This window comes from Equus quagga, chromosome 8, assembly GCF_021613505.1.
Source record: "Equus quagga isolate Etosha38 chromosome 8, UCLA_HA_Equagga_1.0, whole genome shotgun sequence".
NCBI classification, from domain to species: domain Eukaryota; kingdom Metazoa; phylum Chordata; class Mammalia; order Perissodactyla; family Equidae; genus Equus; species Equus quagga.
Genome location: NC_060274.1, coordinates 107138807 through 107159591, shown reverse-complemented (window position 1 = coordinate 107159591; position 20785 = coordinate 107138807). Strand labels below are relative to the sequence as shown.

At 38.4% G+C, this 20785-nt stretch overlaps 1 protein-coding gene across 4 annotated transcripts in view; it reads left to right on the top strand.

Moving 5' to 3' along the window:
* The window catches only part of ZNF800 (zinc finger protein 800), a 50556-nt gene extending 34102 nt beyond the window's left edge, over positions 1–16454 (top strand). For 2 of the 4 annotated variants that reach the window (XM_046669229.1, XM_046669228.1), the window contains exon 6: positions 8759–11795. In XM_046669229.1, coding sequence (XP_046525185.1) covers positions 8759–8945 — 187 coding nt within the window. In that variant the 3' untranslated portion in view covers positions 8946–11795. Of the gene's footprint in view, positions 1–8758; positions 11796–14730; positions 14791–16417 lie in introns of those variants that run through there. The other 2 variants (XM_046669230.1, XM_046669227.1) reach the window with 2 other exon arrangements.
* Positions 16455–20785: the final 4331 nt, after the last annotated feature.

Sequence of the window (20785 nt, the reverse complement as noted above, 5' to 3'; positions counted from 1 at the left end):
GAGTTGAGAAATGCAATTCCTCCTCTTAAGTACCATGGAAGAAGGATGCATTATAAGGATACACAGAAGTGGCATATTAAGGCACACTGAGGGGTTGAGGAAGGCTTCTCATAGTTCCTAAATTCATTCTTGAGTTGAATTTTGAAAGAGTTAGCTAGACAGAAAAACTTTCCAGGTGAGTACAGAGATAAGGCAATGGCCAAATCAAGAAAGATCTTGTGTACCAAGGAAGCAATTTGAATCATATTTTCAAGATTGGGGGTAGCTGTTGGAGAATTTTAAGCAGGGGCGTCTGATAGCATTGAGGAGACTGAATTGGAGTTGGGATGGAGGGTAAGGTTTGTGGTGGGGAAATCAAATAGAAGCCAGTTTCAGAAATCTAAGTGAGGAGTGATTAGGGCCTAAATTGTGGTAATGCCAATGAGACTATGGAGGCAGATGCAGATACTATAATTATTTCAGAAGTGGAATTTTTCAGACATTGGAGATGAAGAAGGAATCTAGTGTGATTCCCAGGTTTGGGCATTCTGATTGGGCAGGTGGATTGTACCATTCTTCAAGGTAGGGAACACGTGAAGAAGAACACTTTTCCAGGGGGAAATGTTGAATTAAAGTTTAGGCATGCTGAGTTTGAGGTGCTTGTGGGATATCTAACTGGAGATGCTTATTAGGAGTAGAGTATATAGACTAGAGGTCAGGAGAGACATTGCCCAGGCGCTGGAGATTTAAGAGTCATTAGTGTGCATGTGGTTTTTGAAGCCATAGGTTTCCAAGAGATTACCAGGAAGAATAAATACTGTCAACATATCATGCTACTTCTCACATTCTTTTGGTTTATTATGCAATTTAGGTCAGTGCCTTCCTATTTCAGTTTTTTATTCAGGAAATGACGTTTGGCTAGCACTGGTTATCACTCTGTCTCCCCTGCTTCCCCTGCCCGCCCCATGTATAAAATATATAACATATATGATATTACTCTAAGAAGTGCTTGATAATTAAATTGTAATAGCATTAGGCAATGTGAACTAATCTATGTGTTGTATTTAGAGGGCTTTTGGGATAAAATCTGTAAGATCTATTTTAAAAGACTATTTCTTTAAAAAGGAAATATCTTATTTTTTAAAATAAAACAATCTATTAGTGTTCTTGGACTGAACAAGATGTGTTTGTTGAGTCCCAAAGCTTTGATCTGCCCAGGAGTTGTTCGTGATTTAGTCCCTATGCCTCTGACCGAGGCAGCAACTATTTCTGAAAAATAGGAGGAAGCCGTTTGGGTAAACTAATAAAATCTGAAATAATCCATATGGTAAACTTACGTAATTTAGTATCCATAGCCAGATACTAAGGGGAAAAATGTTACTAAACATTGAACAGATGATTGAAATATGTTAGTTTTACTTTGCCAAGCTGCATTTTTAGGACTGGTGAATATTTAAAATAGTTAATAAAAACTAGGTCCTGCATTATCATGTATATTTCTGTGGCCCTCGCTGGTTTCTCCAAGTTTCTTTTCGCTTCCTCTGTGAAGGGAGAACCCAACAATAAAACTTTAAATCCTGCCATCTAGATAACCAGTAGAGTGCAAGGGGAGATTTTTGTCCCCTTGGAGCTGAAATGAATCAGCCTATTTATCCTGCCCAGGCCAGTGGATACTTAGGAGGGTATGCAGAATGACTTTTAAGAACTCAGCCCTTCTTGGGATTGAAATCAATGATTTAATACTGAAAGCATAGGTCTGTACACTGTTCCAGCTATCCAACTTTTGATTAACTTTTAAGATCTGCCTTCAAAGGGAAGAATTCCCTGGAGACTTTGTGTGTGAAGTTTCAATAGATTAAAATTTATGGATGTGTTATACTTTTAAAAACTGAAGTCAATAATAGAAATGCTGACAGACTTGAACTAGAAGAGGATAGCTATAATGAAACAACATTTTATTATAATTTCATCATCTGTAGTTAAATGAGGTTTTCTTTTGCTTTGAAAATGGTTTCTTGTTATTTGAACTTTAATCAATAATAGATACTAGCATAAACCTAATATTCACGTCAGCATAACACAAGGCACATCATTGCTGTAGCACAGAATTATTTTAAATCACATATTTTTAATATCTGTTTCAGATCTTCCTTTTTAAATAAATTTGTTTTTAAACATTGATTTTTTTTTCCCTGGCAAACCTCTAGATACCCATTCTCACTTCAGAAAATCACTAACAGAATATTATTAAAGGTGATATGTATATTTAGGCGTTTGAAAGATTTCAACAAAAATGAACAGTGGAGCAGAAATTTAGAATATATACTTTATTGAAGACTTCATTTGTTCAATAACCTTTATATTTGTTGATATTCTTTCTTGCCCTATGACATTTTAGAGATAAATTTTGTTTAGAAATTTTTTACAAGATTTATCATTATGTTACCAATAACAACACACACACACATATTCTTTATCCATAAGATAATAAATACCTTGAATTTATATTGTGTATTTTCCTGAAAGTTAAGTGGTTATATATTATTCCTTTAGCTTTACAAGATCACTAGATTACTGAGAGATAAAGGATAGTTTTGGGTTTTGTTTTGACATTTTTTTTGATGTAGTAAAACTCAAAGCACTCCATTTCATCAACCAGACCCAATTCACAGACTTAATCAATGGAAAAGTAAAACTGGAACACCTCTTGATTTCCTGCTTTTTTTGTGTATTTTTTTCAGTGTCCTCTTCATGTCCCATTTTTACTGGTCTAAACCTTCTATTGCTCTACTCTTGGCTACTCTGGTTCTGTTAGTATCTTGTATTTATGAAGATTATGGATGATTTTAGGAGATTCTTGGGCTAGTTTTATGGGAATACAGGGGTGATGTTTTAGCTTTTTCCTGTTTCAGGATCCATTTTTAAACTTTACCACAAAAATTCTACCTCTTTATGATTACTTTTAATATTTATTCATTTATAAAAATATGTTTTGAGAGTCTACATCTTAGAAGCAATAGTTTGGATATATAAAAAAGGAGGATTAACCAGATTTTTACTTTTGATACAGAATAAAAAGAAAAAGAAACATTGTCAAATTCATAAACATGAATTTTCTTCCCAGACTCTTCTGCTTACTGTGGTACTTTTATAGCCTGATGGGAGAAGAGCAGGCGGAATTGTAAATAATTATAATATCATGTTATCTAAGTGCAGAGTTAGGCTTATAGTTATTTTATTTAGCAACCTGGCATTTTGTATATACCTTCTTTTGAGTCATAATTCTGTTGAATTGTAGATGGGGACTCTAGAGATTTAGTATAACCTCATTTTAAAATGGAGAAAATTGAGGTAAGTGATTGCACAAGGTCACACATGTAGTTATTGAAGAAGTCAGGAATAGAGGCCAGCTATCTCTTAAAGATTATTTTAGAGGCCGGCCGAGTGGTGTAGTGGTTAAGTTCACATGCTCTGCTTCAGTGGCCCGGGGTTCGCCAGTTCGGATCCCAGGCATGGGCCTATGCACTGCTCATTGAGCCATGCTGTGGCAGCATCCCCTACACAAAATCGAAGAAGATTGGCACAGATGTTAGCTCAGCAACAGTCTTCCTCAAGCAAAAAAAAAAAAAAAAAAAGGAAGATTGGCAACAATGTTAGTTCAGGGCCAATCTTCCTCACCAAAAAAATAAAAGAGATTATTTTAGTAGGTAAAAACATGTACATATAAAAAATAAAACAGTACAAAGAGGTGTACAGGTGAAAGGTAAGTTTTCTTCCTAATACATCTCTCAGTTCTCTCATTTTCTTCCTCAGAGTCAAGAAGTTATGAGTTTCTTGGGCATTCAAGAGCTTTTAATGTACATATAACCATATAAATGTGCATATATGCATTACCCTTCACGCAAATGGTATTATACTGTACACTTCTGTACCTTACTCTTTTTCACTTTTTAACAATAGTCTGGAAATTATAGAACTCAGATATTTTTATTCCTTGTTCCATGAACTTTCCATTTTACTGTATTGCCTATCATTTAGACAACCAGTTTTTGTTAATGTGAAGTGACAAAGTATTGAATTCTCCTTTGTTTCTGGCATATCATATTGAGTACCTCGTGTGCAACGTAATGTATTTCACATTTCTTTCGTGGCTTACAGTAAATAATGATAACTAATATTAATAAGTGTAACTCGTGTTGAGTTCAGGTCATCTTGATACTTGTAATGTCAGAGACAATCTTTTGTGCCATTTTTTTAGATGACTGATCTATCTCATCCTTTACATTTTAAGTTATTTTCATTCTTTAATTCTTTTAACTCTTTAATTACATTTATCCTTAGTGTTGAATCCATGAGCTAATTAGGAAAATCCCTTTTGGCTCTTCATAATCTTGCTACCATTTTGTTTTTGAGATTTTGATTCTTTTTAAATTTCGGTTTTGTTTGCCAAAATACTGCATTCCCCAGTGTTCCCCGTCTGTAATGTAAATCTCTTGGAAGAGATGATCTTCAAGTTACTGCTCAGCTCTAGAATATATATAGTTTTATATCTTACTTGAGTAGATAATGTCAGTTGTAGCCCTTTCCGTCTCTAATCATGCTTACCTTCATTTCCAGCTCTGCTTAAATTCTTTCTCAAAGAATGTAAAGTTATTTTGAAAACAGGAGCAGCATCTGAATCCTTAGAATAGTAGGATGGTCATGGAATTGGGATGCAATAATTGAAAAATCCAGGGGTGGAGATATGATGATGGGGAATTCAGCACTCAACAATGACATTACAGATCTAACAAATACATAATTGACAAGTCAAAACTTTTTGTGTGAAAAGTAGTACAGAAAGGAATGATTCAGATGTGTCAGTCGGTCACTCCAGCAACAATAAGCATTGTCAGCCTTCCCTTCTCTATCTGTCCGGAGATGAGTTATTCCTTTAAGAATGGTGAAGTAGATTTGGGAAAACAGTGGAGAAATTGCCATAGCTCTTTCTGGTGTTTGTTAAAGTGCAGGTTATGCTGCATTTTTGAAGCTGGTGGTCTCAGAACCACACTTTGAGGACAGTCATAGATAGTAAACATTGTGGGAGTTCAGAAAATAGATCATTTCAGACTGCAGTAATCAGAGAAAGCTTACTAGAATAGCTTTGGTCTGGGTCTTGAGGGATGGGCAGCGTTTGAATAGATGAGAAGAAGGAGAAAACATTTTTAATGGGTGAAATGCCAAGAACAAAAGCACAGAGGTGGGAACTAATAGTGTATGTTAGGGGAGTGAAAAGCACGGAGGTGGAAAATAATAGTGAACGTTGGGGAGTGGAGAATCAAAATAGTTTGGCACAAGGGTTCTTAAATATAGTCTATGAAAGAGAATTGAGGTGGTGCTTCTGTCAAACGATATCACTCACTCCAGAGTTTGGAAAAAATGGGTGCTATGCCATTTGTCTTCAGCTTGCAACTGGATGCCTCAGTGCATCAAGCTTCACGTTTTCATGTTCTCTCCGATGTCACCAAAGAAGAATTCCATTTTAGAACACTTTTTGGAAACTGGAAAGACTATCAACAGCTTCAAAATAATCTGGCTCTCTAATAAATACTCAAATGGAAGAAAAAAGTGATAGCACTCTGAGGAGAGATGTGCACCTGTGATGTCAGGCCCACATCATGGCTTTCTTGCTTTGATGAGGAGAGTAAAACCACATGTCATTGTGTCTCATTACTTTCCATATCAGCAGCTGTCACCACCTTTCCAAGAGGTATTGCCAAGAAATAGGACCAGAATATGTTTCTCTCTACCAGACAGAAGTTTACTGTGTTTTCAGAGGTCTTAATTGAACTTGAAGGCAGAGGAAATATTGGGACTTAACTCTAACTTGAAAGTTTTGGAGGAATTTAGTTCCAGAACACAGGCTACCTTAACCTGACAGAGCATTCTATGGAATTCTGCTCTGGTTTTGTGTACCTTTGTGAGTCAAGGATTTCAGTGCTTGTTGCCATGGAGAAAAAAGTTGGCATTGATTATCAAAGATGATGTATGCATTGCTATGTCAAAGACCATATCACAATTTCATCTCAAGTCAAATCTCATTGAGATATACTACTGAGCAGTTAGAATTTTTTATATTAATTTTTTAAGGAAGTCACCTTTTCTTTCATGAAAAGTAACGATGTGAGGGAGGCAAAATCCTTTGTAAATATTGTTTTTTATATATTGCTTATGTTCAGGAAATCAGTTTCCAGTGCAGTGAGAGAAAGTATGTGGTGTATGCATTTCTGTGCATGTGTCTGGAGGAAAAAGTCCATATCTTTAATCAGAATCTCAGACTGGTCTTTGACTCCCCTGAAAGGTTGAGAACAAAATAATTTAGCTAGTGTGGAGGCAATGGGATGCTTTGGATGGATTTGAGCAGAGGAATGACAGGAAATTAGAAAGCTCATCTGAAGAATATGAGCAGGAAAGCTTTGGCAGGACTGCAGGGTGATTTAGGGATTCAGGTTGCCCGGGGTCTGAGTTATCTTAATAATCTGAAGCTAATTGTCTACATAGAGATTCTCAAAGGTAGAAACCTCACGTTATCTTTTTTATTTTCTGGTGAGGAGGATTCACTCTGAGCTAACACCTGTGACCAATCTTCTTTTTTTCCCTGAGGAAGATTGTCCCTGAGCTAACATCTGTGCCAATCTTCCTCTATTTTGTATGTGGGATGCCACTACAGCATGGCTTGATGAGCCCTGTGTAGGTCCATGCCTGAGATCCGAACCCGTGAACTCCAGGCTGCTAAAGCAGAGTGCGTGAACTTAACCACTAAGCCACTGGGCTGTCCCCTATCTTTTTTGTTCTGAGCACAGTGCCTGAAACATATTAGGGACTCAAAAATGTCAGATTAAATTAAAGTTGCTGTATGGATAATGAAAGTTGGACTCTAGCACCCAAAATAAATGCTCCTCTGTCGTATCTGTACTTAATCCTGTTATGTTAAATCATTTGGTGAAAAATAAGGTTTTTGGAGAGAGAATACTTTATGAAAAGCTCCTACAACCAACCTTTTTGCTTTGGAGCAGTTGGTTAACACAAACTTTTGGCCTCTTAGGATTTGTTCTCTTTGTAAATTTTATTTCTGATAATTTTTTAATAAAGGTGTGCCTCTAGACATAATAATTTTATCCACTACCTTCAGAGGGAAGGAAACTTGCAGGATGGTGTGACTGACTGAGTCATCAATTTAAACAACATTCCAATAAACATCTAAACTTGGATTTGCTCATGATTATGTAAAATCAACCTGACAACTCTGAGGTCACTTTGGCTTAAAATATCATTGGAAATTATAATGGATCTTCCATCAATTTAATAACAAAGTCCTGGAACCCTGCCCTTATGTTATATTAGTAAAATTTTATTGTCATCTTTATGCATTTTCCTGGAACAAGGTTTAGCAAAGCAGACTCCATAGGTATTAACAACTACTAAAAATTTAAATTTATGATTGGAATACCAAGATGTTAAGTTTAGACTCTAGTTTATTGTAATATTTTAGTCTTGCTCAAAGTTCTTTCAAGTTAAAAAGAAAAGTATTGAGTACATTATTGAAACATTGGTATTCTCTAAAACATTTGTTCCCAAATTATGGTAATTTTTTGTTTTTTTTAAGCAAACTTTGTGTTCCCAAGTCTGTGGAGATTACAAGTCAAATTAGGTTTGTTAGAAGCCCAGAAAGTGTGTTTTTTTCCTGAAGTAGAAATGATTAATAGAGTAAAATAAGGTATAATTTCACAAAAGACAGTGGTTTTAACTGCATGATGTTTTAAGGAATAAACTGCTCTATAATACTGTGATTTACTCAGAACCTGTGAGGAAGATAAACTACTTCTGTGGACCATTCATTCATTCCTGAAATCTTTTGATGTCCACCACTTTGCTACACAATATTACACAAATTATTTTCATAAATTTGAACTGGGAGAAAGAATGGGTACGAAAGAATGGAATAAAATTCCTTTTATTAAATTAACTTGTATTTTTAATTATAAAAATAAAATATGCTTATTGTATACATTTTGGGAAATATATAAAGATTACCTGCAGCTTCATCACCTGGAGATAACCACTTAACATTTTAATGTGTTTTTCTCCATTATTTTATACATGTGTGGTGTGCTGTGTGTGTACACATGTACACACATAAATATACACACACACACTACAATTGGGGATGAAACTGATTTTTTTCATTGCGTCTAGTATAAATACTTTTCCATATGATTAGGTTTTATTTCCCAGCATTATTTTAATAGTAGGTTAGTATCCACTATAAGAAAAAGACTATAACCAATGCCTTATTGGAGGTTCTAGGATATTTCCAGGTTTTTTTTCTTTTTCTGTCAGTTTCTTTGCCTTTTGTTTTGTTGTTTTTTGCTATTCTACATACTGCACTCAACACCCTGTATGAAAATTTTGTATGTATTCATAATTATTCCTTGAAGATTCTAAACCTAGAATTTCTGGGTCAGAGTACTTAAAAATGCAAGAGTTTTGATACATTTTCCTAAATTGATAAAAAACGTTGGATGAGACTTCAACTGGATGCCGTTTTCCTCTCATGAACACAGGTTTATCTCCTGTGTCTGTGTGGCCGACAACCAACCTGTCGGGCGGAAACGGCACCGCGCTGCGTGTGGGCTCGCGGCTCTTTGATTAGCTGGGAGGCGCCGGCGCGTTTGTCCGTTTCTAACCGGCGTGTCTTTGTCTCTCTTCTGGGGACCGCTGCCGCCCGTGCGGGCCGAAGCCTCGGGAAGCCGTCGCCCCGCAGCGCCGCCGCCCTGCGCTCGGCCGCCCCGGGGAGCCGCTGCCCGCCCGCGGGCGCCGTCACCACGCGCCAGGCCGCCGCCAGCTGCCGCGCCAAGCTCCGCGGCGGCGCCGCCCGGGAGCGCCAGCACGCCACCCGCGGCCTCGGGAAGCCTGCGGCCCCGTGAGCGCCGCCGCCCGGCCGCGGCGGGACGACGCCAGCGCCCCGCACAGCCCCGAGTACCTCAGGCGCCTCGCCGCGTCCCGCCCTCCTCCACGCCGCCCTCCCCGAGCCCGCGGAGTCCGCGCCGTCGTCCGCGGACTGCCGGTGTGCGCAGCTCTTCGCGGCCCTCCCCTCAGCGCCTTGATTTCACTGAGTCTGGTCCGCCCCAGAGCTCTTTCCCACGCAGCCCCTCAGGAGGACCGTGTGCCTTAGGGCCGGCGGGTGGGGAGGGTGGCCTCCTTGCTGGTCGTTGCTACTCGCAGAGCATTGCTTTCCTCAGCCCGCCTGCCAAAATCCCGGCTTGTTTGAGAATCTTGCCACTCAAACAAGGAGGACAAAACCATCCCCCTTCCCTCCGCCTTGTAATTTACCGACTTCCTAGTCAGTTTCTTTCATATTCTTCACCTCAAACCCGACCATCAACACGCTATTTACTCCACGCGCTAATTCTGCTGCGATCTGCCAGAAGATTGTTTTCATAACTGTACAAATCCCCAGTGACTATGGGGTGATTGACACAACCTGGAGTTGTGTAATGCACAACTGTGGTTGAGCTTGAACCCCAACATCCAGTTCCCTCCTTGTATCTTCGTCTCCAGTGACCACTTCTTACCTTCACAGTCAGTCCTTGCTCCCACGGTTCCAGACTGCCGTCCCAGGGGATCCACCGCTGGGTTTGCACTGAGGACATGCTTTTCCCAGTCGGCGACTGAGCACTGCTGGTGTTAGTGATGACCCGTTTCTGTGCGACACTGGACTCCTCTAATGAGCACCTTTGTTGTGGGGACTCCTCAGCAGCCTGGCAGAAACTTTCTTAGAAACGTGCTGCATGCGGTCTAAGGCTCTTCTTGCCCAATCCCCTTCTCCTTTCATAGGTGTCAGACTTGCATTATAGTTTGAAGGCCTCCCCCTCGCTGCTCCTGATTCCTTCCCTTATCCTCCACAGATGTTCCCTCAATAAAACTCTTGCAAGTTGAACCCGGCCTTGGTGTCTGCTTCTAGGAGGACCTGAGCTAGTACATTATCAGACATTCCACTCTGATCACCATCTTCCTATCCTTCTGGATCCTTTGTTCACTGACAACTAATTCACTAAACTCATTTTCCCCCTCTATTTATTAGCCTCTGTCCTGGATTCACTTCCTTCCTTGTCTAGCCTAGATCCCACAGTCCATCGTTGTAATCACTCTCCTTGAAATACATTGCTCTCAGCTGTCTTAAACCTCAATTTCTTCTAATTTACTTTCCTGACAAAATCCCAACTCTGGATGAACCTTACCATCTGCCTTCCATGGGCCTGACTGGGACAATTGAACTTTAAAAAAAAAAAAATCACACAATACAGCAACTAGTTTTCCTTTCAATCCATTATTTCAAACCTCAAGTTGGTGCTGTTGTTCCTACTATAGTCTGAGCTTCCTACTTCTGAAACAACTGTTTATATCCTTTCATCTCTCTCAAAATTCTCTGATTCCCCTCCTCCCTGTTTACTTCAGATTTCCCTTGGAAAATAGAAGATAGTACATACACACTTCCTTGTCTTCCCACCACAAGACCCCCCAACCCAGCAACCTTGGTAACCATCCTCTTCCTTTTTGTGACAATGGAGGAAGTTTCAAAGGCCAGCCTCTCCTCTTGTGCTCTGGATCCCACCCTTTCTTGCCTTTTCAAGGACTTTCTCCTTAGGTTTTCCCCTTTCTTCTATTGCACCACCATCAAGCTCTGTCTTGAGTGGATCATTCTCATCAGCTCACAAACATGCTCCAGCGTTCCCTGTCTTAACCAAACCTTCCATTGTGCACATCTTTTCCATCTGTTAGCCATTTCTCAACTCTGCTTCACAACCAAACTTCTTTATGCAGTTATCCTTATATGTTGCCTCCATTTTCTAATCTTCTATTCACTTTTCAATCCACAATGTGATTTGTCCACCACCACCACTGAAAGTGCCCTTCTTAAGGTCACCAGTCACTTCCATATTACTCTATCCAACAGGATACTTTTCTGTCCTCACCTTGACCACTCTCTGCTTCTTTAAATGTTCTCTTCATATCCAAGACACTATTCCTTCTTGGCTTTCCTCTTGCTTCATGGATCACTCCTCAGTGGTGTTCTCCATCTCCTTCTGCTTGACTTTAAAAAGTTGAGGTTTCTCACCTCCATTTGGGTCCCTCTTTTCTTTCTATGTTCTTTCCCAGAACCATCTTACAATTTCCATGGATTTAAGTACCATCTTTATGCTAATAAGTTTCAAGTTGACCTTTCCTCTAAGTTCTAGACTCACATATCTAATTGCTTGCTTAATATATTCCTTTGGATGACTCAGATCTTTCAACTTTTATCCAAAATCTAATTTTTCATTCTTACCCCAAACCTGTGTGCCCCATCTTTCCTGTTACAGTAAATAGCACCACCATCCAACCAATTGCTCAAGTCAGAAACCCAGGAGTCATTCTTGATTCTTTTTGTGACCTCTCCCCTACATCAAATAGACCAGTATAATCTATCAGTTTTTTATTTTTTTTGAGGAAGATTGGCCCTGAGCTAACATCTGTGCCCATCTTCCTCCATTTTATATGTGGGACATCTGCCTAAGTCTGCGCCTGGGATCTGAACCAGCGAACCCTGGGCTGCTGAAGCAGAGTGCACGAACTTAACCCTTACACCACCGGACTGGCCCCTTAATCTGTCAGTTTTATCCCCAAAATATATCTTTAATCCATCTGCTTCTTTCCATTTTCAATGCAATCACTTAATCTTTTTTATTTTTTGAGGAAGATTAGCCCTGAGCTAACATCTGCTGCCAATCCTCCTCTTTTTGCTGGGGAAGACTGGCCCTGAGCTAACATCCGTTGCCAATCTTCCTCTACTTTATATGTGGGACACCTACCACAGCATGGCTTTCCAAGTGGTGCCATGTCTGCACCCGGGATCCCAACTGGTGAACCCCAGGCCACTGAAGCGGAATGTGCACACTGCCCGGTTGGCCCGCAATCACTTAATCTTAATCAATGTTTTTTCCTTACCTGATTATTCTGACAGCTAGTCCTACCTGGTCTCTGCTTCCACTCTTGACCCACAACCCACTTCAATACATTTTTGATAGCGTACCAACAATGACCTTGCTTATAAATTGAAGTGAGTAAATTGTTGCTCATAGGATAAAATCTAAACCCCTTACCAGGGCTCACAGAGCCCTGTGCGATCTGACCCTTACCTGTCTCTCCAACCCCATCTATGCTCCTTTCTTTATTGCCCACTCTAATACAGCCACACTTGTTCCTCCAACAAGCCAAGATCTTATCTGCACTTCGGGGGTTTAGTAAATGCTGTTATCTCTGCTTAAGCTGTGCTCCTTGTCTGTTCTTTCCCCCACCACAACCATGTCCTTTGGATAACTACTTAAGTACAACATCTTATGAAAGCCCTGCCCAGAGCATTGGTTGAAAGTAGTCCTCACCTCTCTCCTCCCATTTGCTATCTCAGTTCTTTCCTTCCTTAATCCTTTATCTCAACTTGTAACTTTATATATTTGTTTATTTAGTTTTTATGTGTGTCCATTTCCCATACTGGAATGAATGAGGGAAGAGATAGTCTGGATGTCTAGATTCTTTGACATTGTATTCCCAGCCCCTAGCACAACACTTGACACTTATTAGGTGCATAATAAATATCTGTTGAAAGAATGAACACATTTGCTATTTTTTCTGTTGGGAGTTCACTTTTTATTGATTTGTAAGAGCTCATTATATATTAAAAGCACTAACCATTTGTTTATTCTATATGCTGCAGACATTTTGCCCCTTGTCATATATGTACCAGTTTAAATCATGATGCCTTTGATATACAGAAATATTACATTTTTCACTTATATAAATCTATCTTTTCTTTCATGATTTCTGCTTTTGGTGATATGTTTAAAAAAAGTTTTCTCCATCTCAGTGTTGTATAAGTATTTGTCTATGTTTTCTTTTAATTTTTTTAGATTTAAATCTTTACTCCAAATGGAATTTATTTTTGATATAGATGTGATTAAGGCTCTAAATATTTATTTAGTTGTTGAATCATCATTTACTGAAAACTCCCTCTTCCACTGTTTTGAAAATTCCAGTGATCAAATATTAAATTCTTACATATACTTGGAGTGGTTTCTGGACTTATTGTTTCTTTCTTTTTTGGTGTTATTCTCTATTTCTGAACCATCGTCTTTTAATTGTTGTCATTTTATAATTTGCTTTATTGTATGTTAGATTTTTAATGGGGTCAACATTACTCTTCTTTTTAAAAATATTTTCAGCTATACTGAAATCTATATAATATTTTCAGGTAAACTTTAGTAATATTTTGGTCAAGTTCCAAAAGAAATTCTATTGGCATTTTGTTTAGAATTGCTTTAATGTTATAGATTAATTGGAGGAGAATTGCCATCTTTGCAATGTTAATTTTTCCATTCAGGAACTTGTCACATGTCAAGATTATTGAAGGCTTCCTATATATTCTTCAGTAATTTTGTAGGTCTTGCATTCTTCTTGTTAATTATATTATTAGATATTTCATATCTTTGTTGAGATCATTTTCTCATTATGTTTTATAACTGGTTGCTCCTTGTGGGGTCAAGCTATTGATTTTTGTATTTGGTAACTTTTCTGAACTCTTTCACTAATCCTACTAGTTGATTCTCTTGTAAGTGAATGATCATTTAAAGTGTAATTAATGATAATTTTCTCTCTTCCTTTACAATATTTATACCTCATGTATTAAATAAATGATAATATTAATTTTTCTCCTATTCCTGACATTTTAGAAATGCCATTAATATTTTACAAGTTTTCAATGTTAGCTGTTGGACTGAAATGGAGGGCTTTATCAGGTTAAGGAAGTGGTTTCCTGGTGCGAGTATACTAAGCATTTTATTGGAAGTTGTTGAATTATATTAAACATATTCTGTACAACTACAGATGATCATATGGTTTTACTCCCTTGACCTATTACTACAATAAATTATATTAATAGATTTCTCAATATGAGATTTTTTCTGCATGAGATGCATCCTACTTCATCATAGTGGGTTTTTTCCTCTTTCAGTATAATAATGTTGAATTCACCTCCTTACATTTTATTTAGGATAATTACATTTATATTCATGAATAAGATTGGACTGTGGTTTTACATTTTTAAATTCTATCTCTGGTTCTAAGCTCCAGGTTAGCATAGAGTATAGGAATTGCCTAATATTTGAAGGTTTTGAGGAACCTCATCCATAGCACTGTTTAGGCTCCAATCTTTATTTCGGAGTAGGTGAGTGGAAGATAAATCTCTGCAAACCTTAAAATTTTCTTCTATGATTTTGGCCTAGATAGGTTAACTACCAATTGCTGAGTGTCAACTTAAATAATATTTTAAAAGAAAATCATATATTTTCATAGAATTTTAAAATTTGTTAGACTGCTACATATAATTAGCTTATAATTAAAAATATTTTTCTTTGTAGTTATAGCTCCTTTCTTATGTCTAATATTTTTAGATGCATTTTCCTTTCTTTTATTAGACCTGCTAGTCTTTTAAAGGAACCAACACTTAGCTATCTTATAAATTCTATTTTTTTATTTTCTACATCATTAATGTAACTTTTACTCTTTATTAATTCCATCTTTATTCTTTTCTTGAGTTTATTTTGCTGTTTTCTGAATGTTTCTTTGTAATTCATGACTTAGTTCATTTATTTTTATTTCTTTCTTATTTCATAATAGGACACAAAAGACTATAAATTTACTTCTGAGCACAGCTTTGACTGCATCTCAAAAGTTTTGGTATGTAGTCTCTTAATTGTTGCTATTTTAAAGTGATGGATGGTAATCGCTGTTTTTATTCCATTTTTGACTGGTGTTGTTTAGGATAGTGTTGTGAAGTTTTTGTTGTTATTCCTGATTTCATTTTAATAAAGAATAAGTTTATTAATATTTATGTTGCTATTTTAATAAAGAGCTAATTTTGTTTGGAAAAAATGAAGTTATCTGTGAAGAGGTCTTATCTAAAGTTATATGCAAGCATTACCTAAGAGTTCCTTGTTACAAGACCCTACAAATAGTGCCAACTAGTGGTGACTGTACTAGTTGCTGACAGTAGGGGTTTGGCATACCACTAATACCAATAATTTACTGGAATTGTGATTTCTATATAATGTCCTAGTTACTCAGATAAAAGGCAAGAAAGAGTTTTTTGTTGTTGTTTGTTTATTGCATCAAAAATCCTCGGGTAATATGGAACTTAGATGATCATCTAATAATTAGAAAAACTCGTTATCAAAATTTACAAGCTCAGGAAGGATTTAAAAATTGTGAACATAGACTTTGTCACAAAAATTTGGCATTAGAACAATTTTTCTTTTAGACTTGGAAAAAATAGTTTTTAAAATATTTATTTTTATAATTATAAATGTAATTCATGTACATAAATAAAATTAAAATTACCTATAATTCTACCACCCAGAAAAAAAGCACTGTTAACATTTCCTTATATTTCCTTGTAGGCCTGTTTCTGTACCTCACTTTCTTTCTTTTTGATAGAATTGGGCTCATATTCTTTTGCATCCTAGTTTTGTTTCTTCACTTATTTTTTGTGAGTCTTTCCCTATGACATAAGGGAGTGGAGATGGTTGGGAATTAATTTATTAGAGTATTAGTAGTATAAGGATTGGGCTCTTCCTGCTGTGGTTTCTACAGCCCAGACTGCTTGCTTTCCAAGGTTGGTCCTTGAAGACTCCCCTGATAATCTTCCCTTTAATTCCTTTGTTCCTTAAATTAATTATAAGTAGTTTCTGTCACTTGCACTCAAGAACACTGACTGATACAGTGATTTTGTTTTATTTGATTGACAGTGTTTTCAGAATTCTTGTACCAAGAGATATATTATGCATGAATGTGCAGGCACACACATGCAGACACAGACACACCCAAGTGTTGGAAATATCACCTACTTTATTTGCCTATTTGGAGGTTCATAGACTACATTCTTATATTAAAGGCTCTGAGAATTTCTGAATTAAAGAAAAAAATTTGCTCTAAAAATATGTTTCAAAAATTTTATTAAAGAATCCTTTTTTTGTAGGGGAACTGTTAATACTTTTTCTAAAATTTCAAGAAACACTAATTTTGTTTATTAGCTCAGCAACATCTTAATGGCCCTTTCTTTTGGCTTCCACATGTAAGTATTAATTGAATTGGTATTGATAGTATAACTCTCAATTGATTTAGCATATAGAATTAGTTTATTTTCTGGTGCCTCTTATTGTTGTGTACTGAGAAGTTAGTCCCAGTGAGGCCTGAGGACCTGATCTCAGGACTGCCCTCAGACCCAGGTGACAGAGGCCCCTGCTGTGAGCCCCATGCTTTACGGGGCCCTGCTCTGACCTTCCTTTGGTCGCTCTTCCTCTGCCAGGGTGAAGAGTCTATGGAGCTAAGGGAATATGCCCACCTGGACCCTGAGTGCTCTTCTTTAGACTACATTTGTGGTGCCTGGGACCCAGAATTCTCAATTCAAACAGTCTCACCTCCTGCAGCCTCTTCAGGGCCATCCTATCGTGTCATCAGTTGAGCACCTCTAGGCCCAAACCACAGCCAAAGGACGGTGATTTGCAGGAGTGTGGACATAGCTTAGTTCTGCAGGCTGGAGCATCCTCACAGGTGCATTTGAGGACCCTCACAGTCTGAGATGCAGCTAGGGGTATGGGATAGGGACCAGTTATGACTAGGGCACCATATTCCAGCGTGGGACTTTGAGGAATCCAAGAATTATTCACTTGAATGTGGCCTTCTAGGAAATTATGAAGGTGTATTTGTGAGCATAGAACAATAGAACTCATTTAGTAGTTTCTTGGCTTAGTTTGTAACTTTGAAAATATTTGGATGTATGACACATAAGCCTCTATTTTACTCTTGTCCTGGCCCCTGCAAATATTAGGGATGAGATTGGTGTTTGGAGGGCTAGAAGAGAAAGTTGCAATCCTGGGGACAGTGACACACTGGGGAGTCTTGGGGCCTCAGAGGAGAGTCGCAGGAGAGTGATAGAATTCTGGTTGCTGTCGCATTCAGCCTGATGGAGCCCTAAAGCTTGGCGTGATGCACCAGAGCCTTCTGTCTTTGAATGAACCACAAACTGGACAATGAATATCTCAGCTGTGACCATGGGCCACAATGGGTTAAAGACAAAAGGCCCTTACTCCAAGTTGTAGGCCCTCCAGAGGCCTCCAGAATTCTGTACTCTAACAGCTTTGCCAAAACATGACTGACTTTTTTTCTTTTTTTTGAGGAAGATTACCCCTGAGCTAACATCTGCTGCCAATCCTCCTCTTTTTGCTGAGGAAGACTGGCCCTGAGCTAACATCCGTTGCCCATCTTCCTCTACTTTATATGTGGGACGCCTACCACAGCATGGCTTGCCAAGTGGTGCCATGTCCTCACCTGGGATCCCAACCGGTGAACCCGGGGCCACCAAAGCAGAACGTACGCACTTAACCACTGCGCCACCGGGCCGGCTCCATGCTTTGATTTTTTTCCCCCACACTGGTGAGTGGGAAGTTCAGAATCAGATTTAATTTTACTTAGAAAATTACAGTAAAATAATATCTCTTACACCTGAGTGTGGTAGTATAAGAGTCACACTAACTAAATTGTAATAAATACAAAATGGTGCAAAAATAAGCACAGAGACTCTGGAAGAGTAAAACAGAGGGACCTCCCTTGGTCTGGAAGTTCAGATTAAGCTCTTGGAGGAAGTAACATTTAGCTGAGAGGTGGACAAGGAGCAGAGTTTCAGGCACAGCGTCCAAGGGAGAAAAGAGAAAGGGCACGGCAAACAGGAGAGAAGACCGTAAGGGGAAGTTGGAGGTGGGAGAGAACATGATGAATCAGAACCAAATGAAGGTCTGTGTGGCGTGGGAGGTGGCAGCGAGTTGGACAGGGTGACCAGATAAGACTGGAGAGGAATGCAGAGACCCATCAAAAGGCTCTACAAACCATGTCGTGCACTTCTTCAGGAAAACAAGCAGGCCATGGTTTTTACCTCGATGAGCTCTGGTCTAGTGGAGAAAAAATCCAGTAAGAAAATAATTAAACACAAAGAGGTAAGAGCTACACTAAAGATATGCTTGTTGTTATTTAGGATTATTATTATTATTGCCGGATGGGGCTGCCTCTTCCAGCTTACCTCTTAGCTGCTAGCCAGCAGGTACTCCTCAGGTGTGTTTGGCAGAATAATGAGCTCTCCCCACAAAAGATGTCCACGCCTAATCCCCAGAACCTATGAATATGTTACATTACATGGCAGAAAGAACTGTGCAAAAAGGGATGTGATTAAGTCATTGGGGAAGTGGGAGAATTCCGGTCCCCTCACCCCTTCTCCTTAAGGTTCTTATGGCTGGTCAAACAATTAAAAAGGCAGGTTAGCAGGAGAAAAATCAAATGAAGTTTAATAGCGTGTACACATGGGAGAAACTCAGGAGAAACTCAGTAACTCAGCCAACTGGCCGAGGCTGCTTGTTTAAGTATTTTCAGCTACAGACAACGAGGGCGTTTGGGGTAGTGGTTTGGGGCTTCAAAGGGGAGGAAGGCTACTCAAATGGAAATGGAAAAGCAAATGTTTGGTAAATAGAACTTTGATAAGAGTGGGCTTAGCAAGGATCCTCCTGGGTCTACGGAAACCCAGAGTTATCTATGGCGATGGCCCGTCCTGGGGACAGGCCTTTATTTTAAATTTCTTTTAGGTGGTTAGTGGGGAAAGGTCAAATGTTCTTCCTGAGTTTGAGCCTTTATTGTCTTCATCTCGAAAGAATCCGCATACCAGAGTGGTGCATCTTGGGGCAGCCTGCCCTGAACCCCATCAAAGTTAAGGACCTTAAAATGGGGAGAGTATCTTGGATTCTCCAGGTCGGCCCAATGTAATCAAGGGGGCCCTTATAAGGGAAAAAGGAGGCAGGAAAGTCAGAGAAGATGTGATGACTGAAGCAGAGGCTGGTGTGGTGCACCATGGAATGTGGGCTGCTCTGGAAGCTGGAAAAGGCAAGGAAGTTGATTGTCCTGTGAAGCCTCGAGAAGGAACACAGCCCTGATGACACCTTGATTTTAGCCTACTGAGACTTCTGACCTCCAGGACGGTAAGACGTAAATTTGTATTGTTTTAAGCCGCTAATTTTGTGGTAATTTGTTACAGCAGCAGCAAACTAATACAGAGTCAGACTCCAGCTCACTGTAACCCCAAACTTGAAAGGATGCATAATAACTGGGTGGTATCTTTAAGGACTTGTTTCAAGCCACATTTTCGTTCAGTTTAGTTTAGTTTTTAAACAGCTTGGTGCTTGGATGGCTGGCTTAACTCCCTGCATCTTCATTGTTTGTTTGTGGGAAAAAAAATTAAAGCCTTGACTTTAACTGGCAGTGCTTAACGACCAGCTTATCAATTTTGAGCTGAATGAAAAATATTCCCCAAATTACAAACCTTAAATTTGCGATTTTACTTCTATGTCATTCTTTAACGGCATTAATGCTTTCTAACTAAAAGGGATATGCAATTAGCAATTTAATTTATTTGATTGCTTTGATAATTTTCTCTGATACTTTTCTTTCATCCGAATACTGTAGAGTGCTTTGTAGAAATTAGATTTCATGCAAAGAATATAATTAATCCTCCTTTCTAGGTTTTTGCTTGTGGCGTTAGCAGAAATCTTAAAATGATATACACAAACCGAAGTTTCTTAGGATAAAGTAATACTTAAAAGTAGTTTCCTATTGTTTTACATGCCTGACTTTCATTATTCTGTGATACATGGTTATTTATCATTGTGCATAATAAAGCAAACACAATGCCCTAATGCTAATCTTCTGAAAGTACTTCAGCTATTATATGGTTCCTTTTTTAAGTCAGTAGAAGTTCTGTATTTAATAAAGGTAGGCTGAGATTCAGAAAGAAAGAACAGTGAGGGCAAGACTTAAAGCTCACAGCCCTCAGAAATGTTCCTGTTCATGCTTCATAATGTAGATATTTGCCACTATTTAAAATGTAAGACAGTGCATTCAATTCAATAGAATGTCAGGAATTATTTCTCTTGATTAATTGCCCAGGAAACATCTTTGAGTAATTGGGTGATAATCCTCTTGAATATAACTATTTCCAGTAGTTGCCCACATGAGCATGATCTCATATACATATAAGAATCTGAATGAAGAACTGGAGATATGTGATTTGAGAAAGTGCATTATGAAAGGACGGATTTTCTGGCTGAAGCAAATGCTTTAGAATAATCAAACTTTAAAAAAAAAAGTCACACTTTCTTGAAAATTTTTAATTTTAGGGCTCTGGGTTCTCATGTAAGTCGAAAAGATGATAAAGAAACTATAAAAGAGGAGAAATGGTTTGCTTTGGAGCTGTCTCTGTTCTGGAGCCCCATCAAAGAAACTCAGTTAATTTTGATTGACTAAGTTACTAGAAATGAATGAGGAGAATTGATTTGAAGTACAAATGAAAACAGAGTGTGGTTTAATAGGATAAGCAAAAGACTGGGGCATGGATCTGACATCTAATAGTTTTCGACCACAGACACTGACTTTATCTTTCCATGCTGACTTCTTAGTTATGAATAAAATGGAATCCATGGAACTCATTGAACTCAATGTCCTTGGAAAACATGAGTTAATAGAAGTGAAACACTCTTACAACATAACGAAGCATAGAAAGTCCAACTACATTACATATTATGGTTAAAGACGGAAAGAAGGTTAATGCTGACAATCGGGAAAAACAAAATGAAATCTT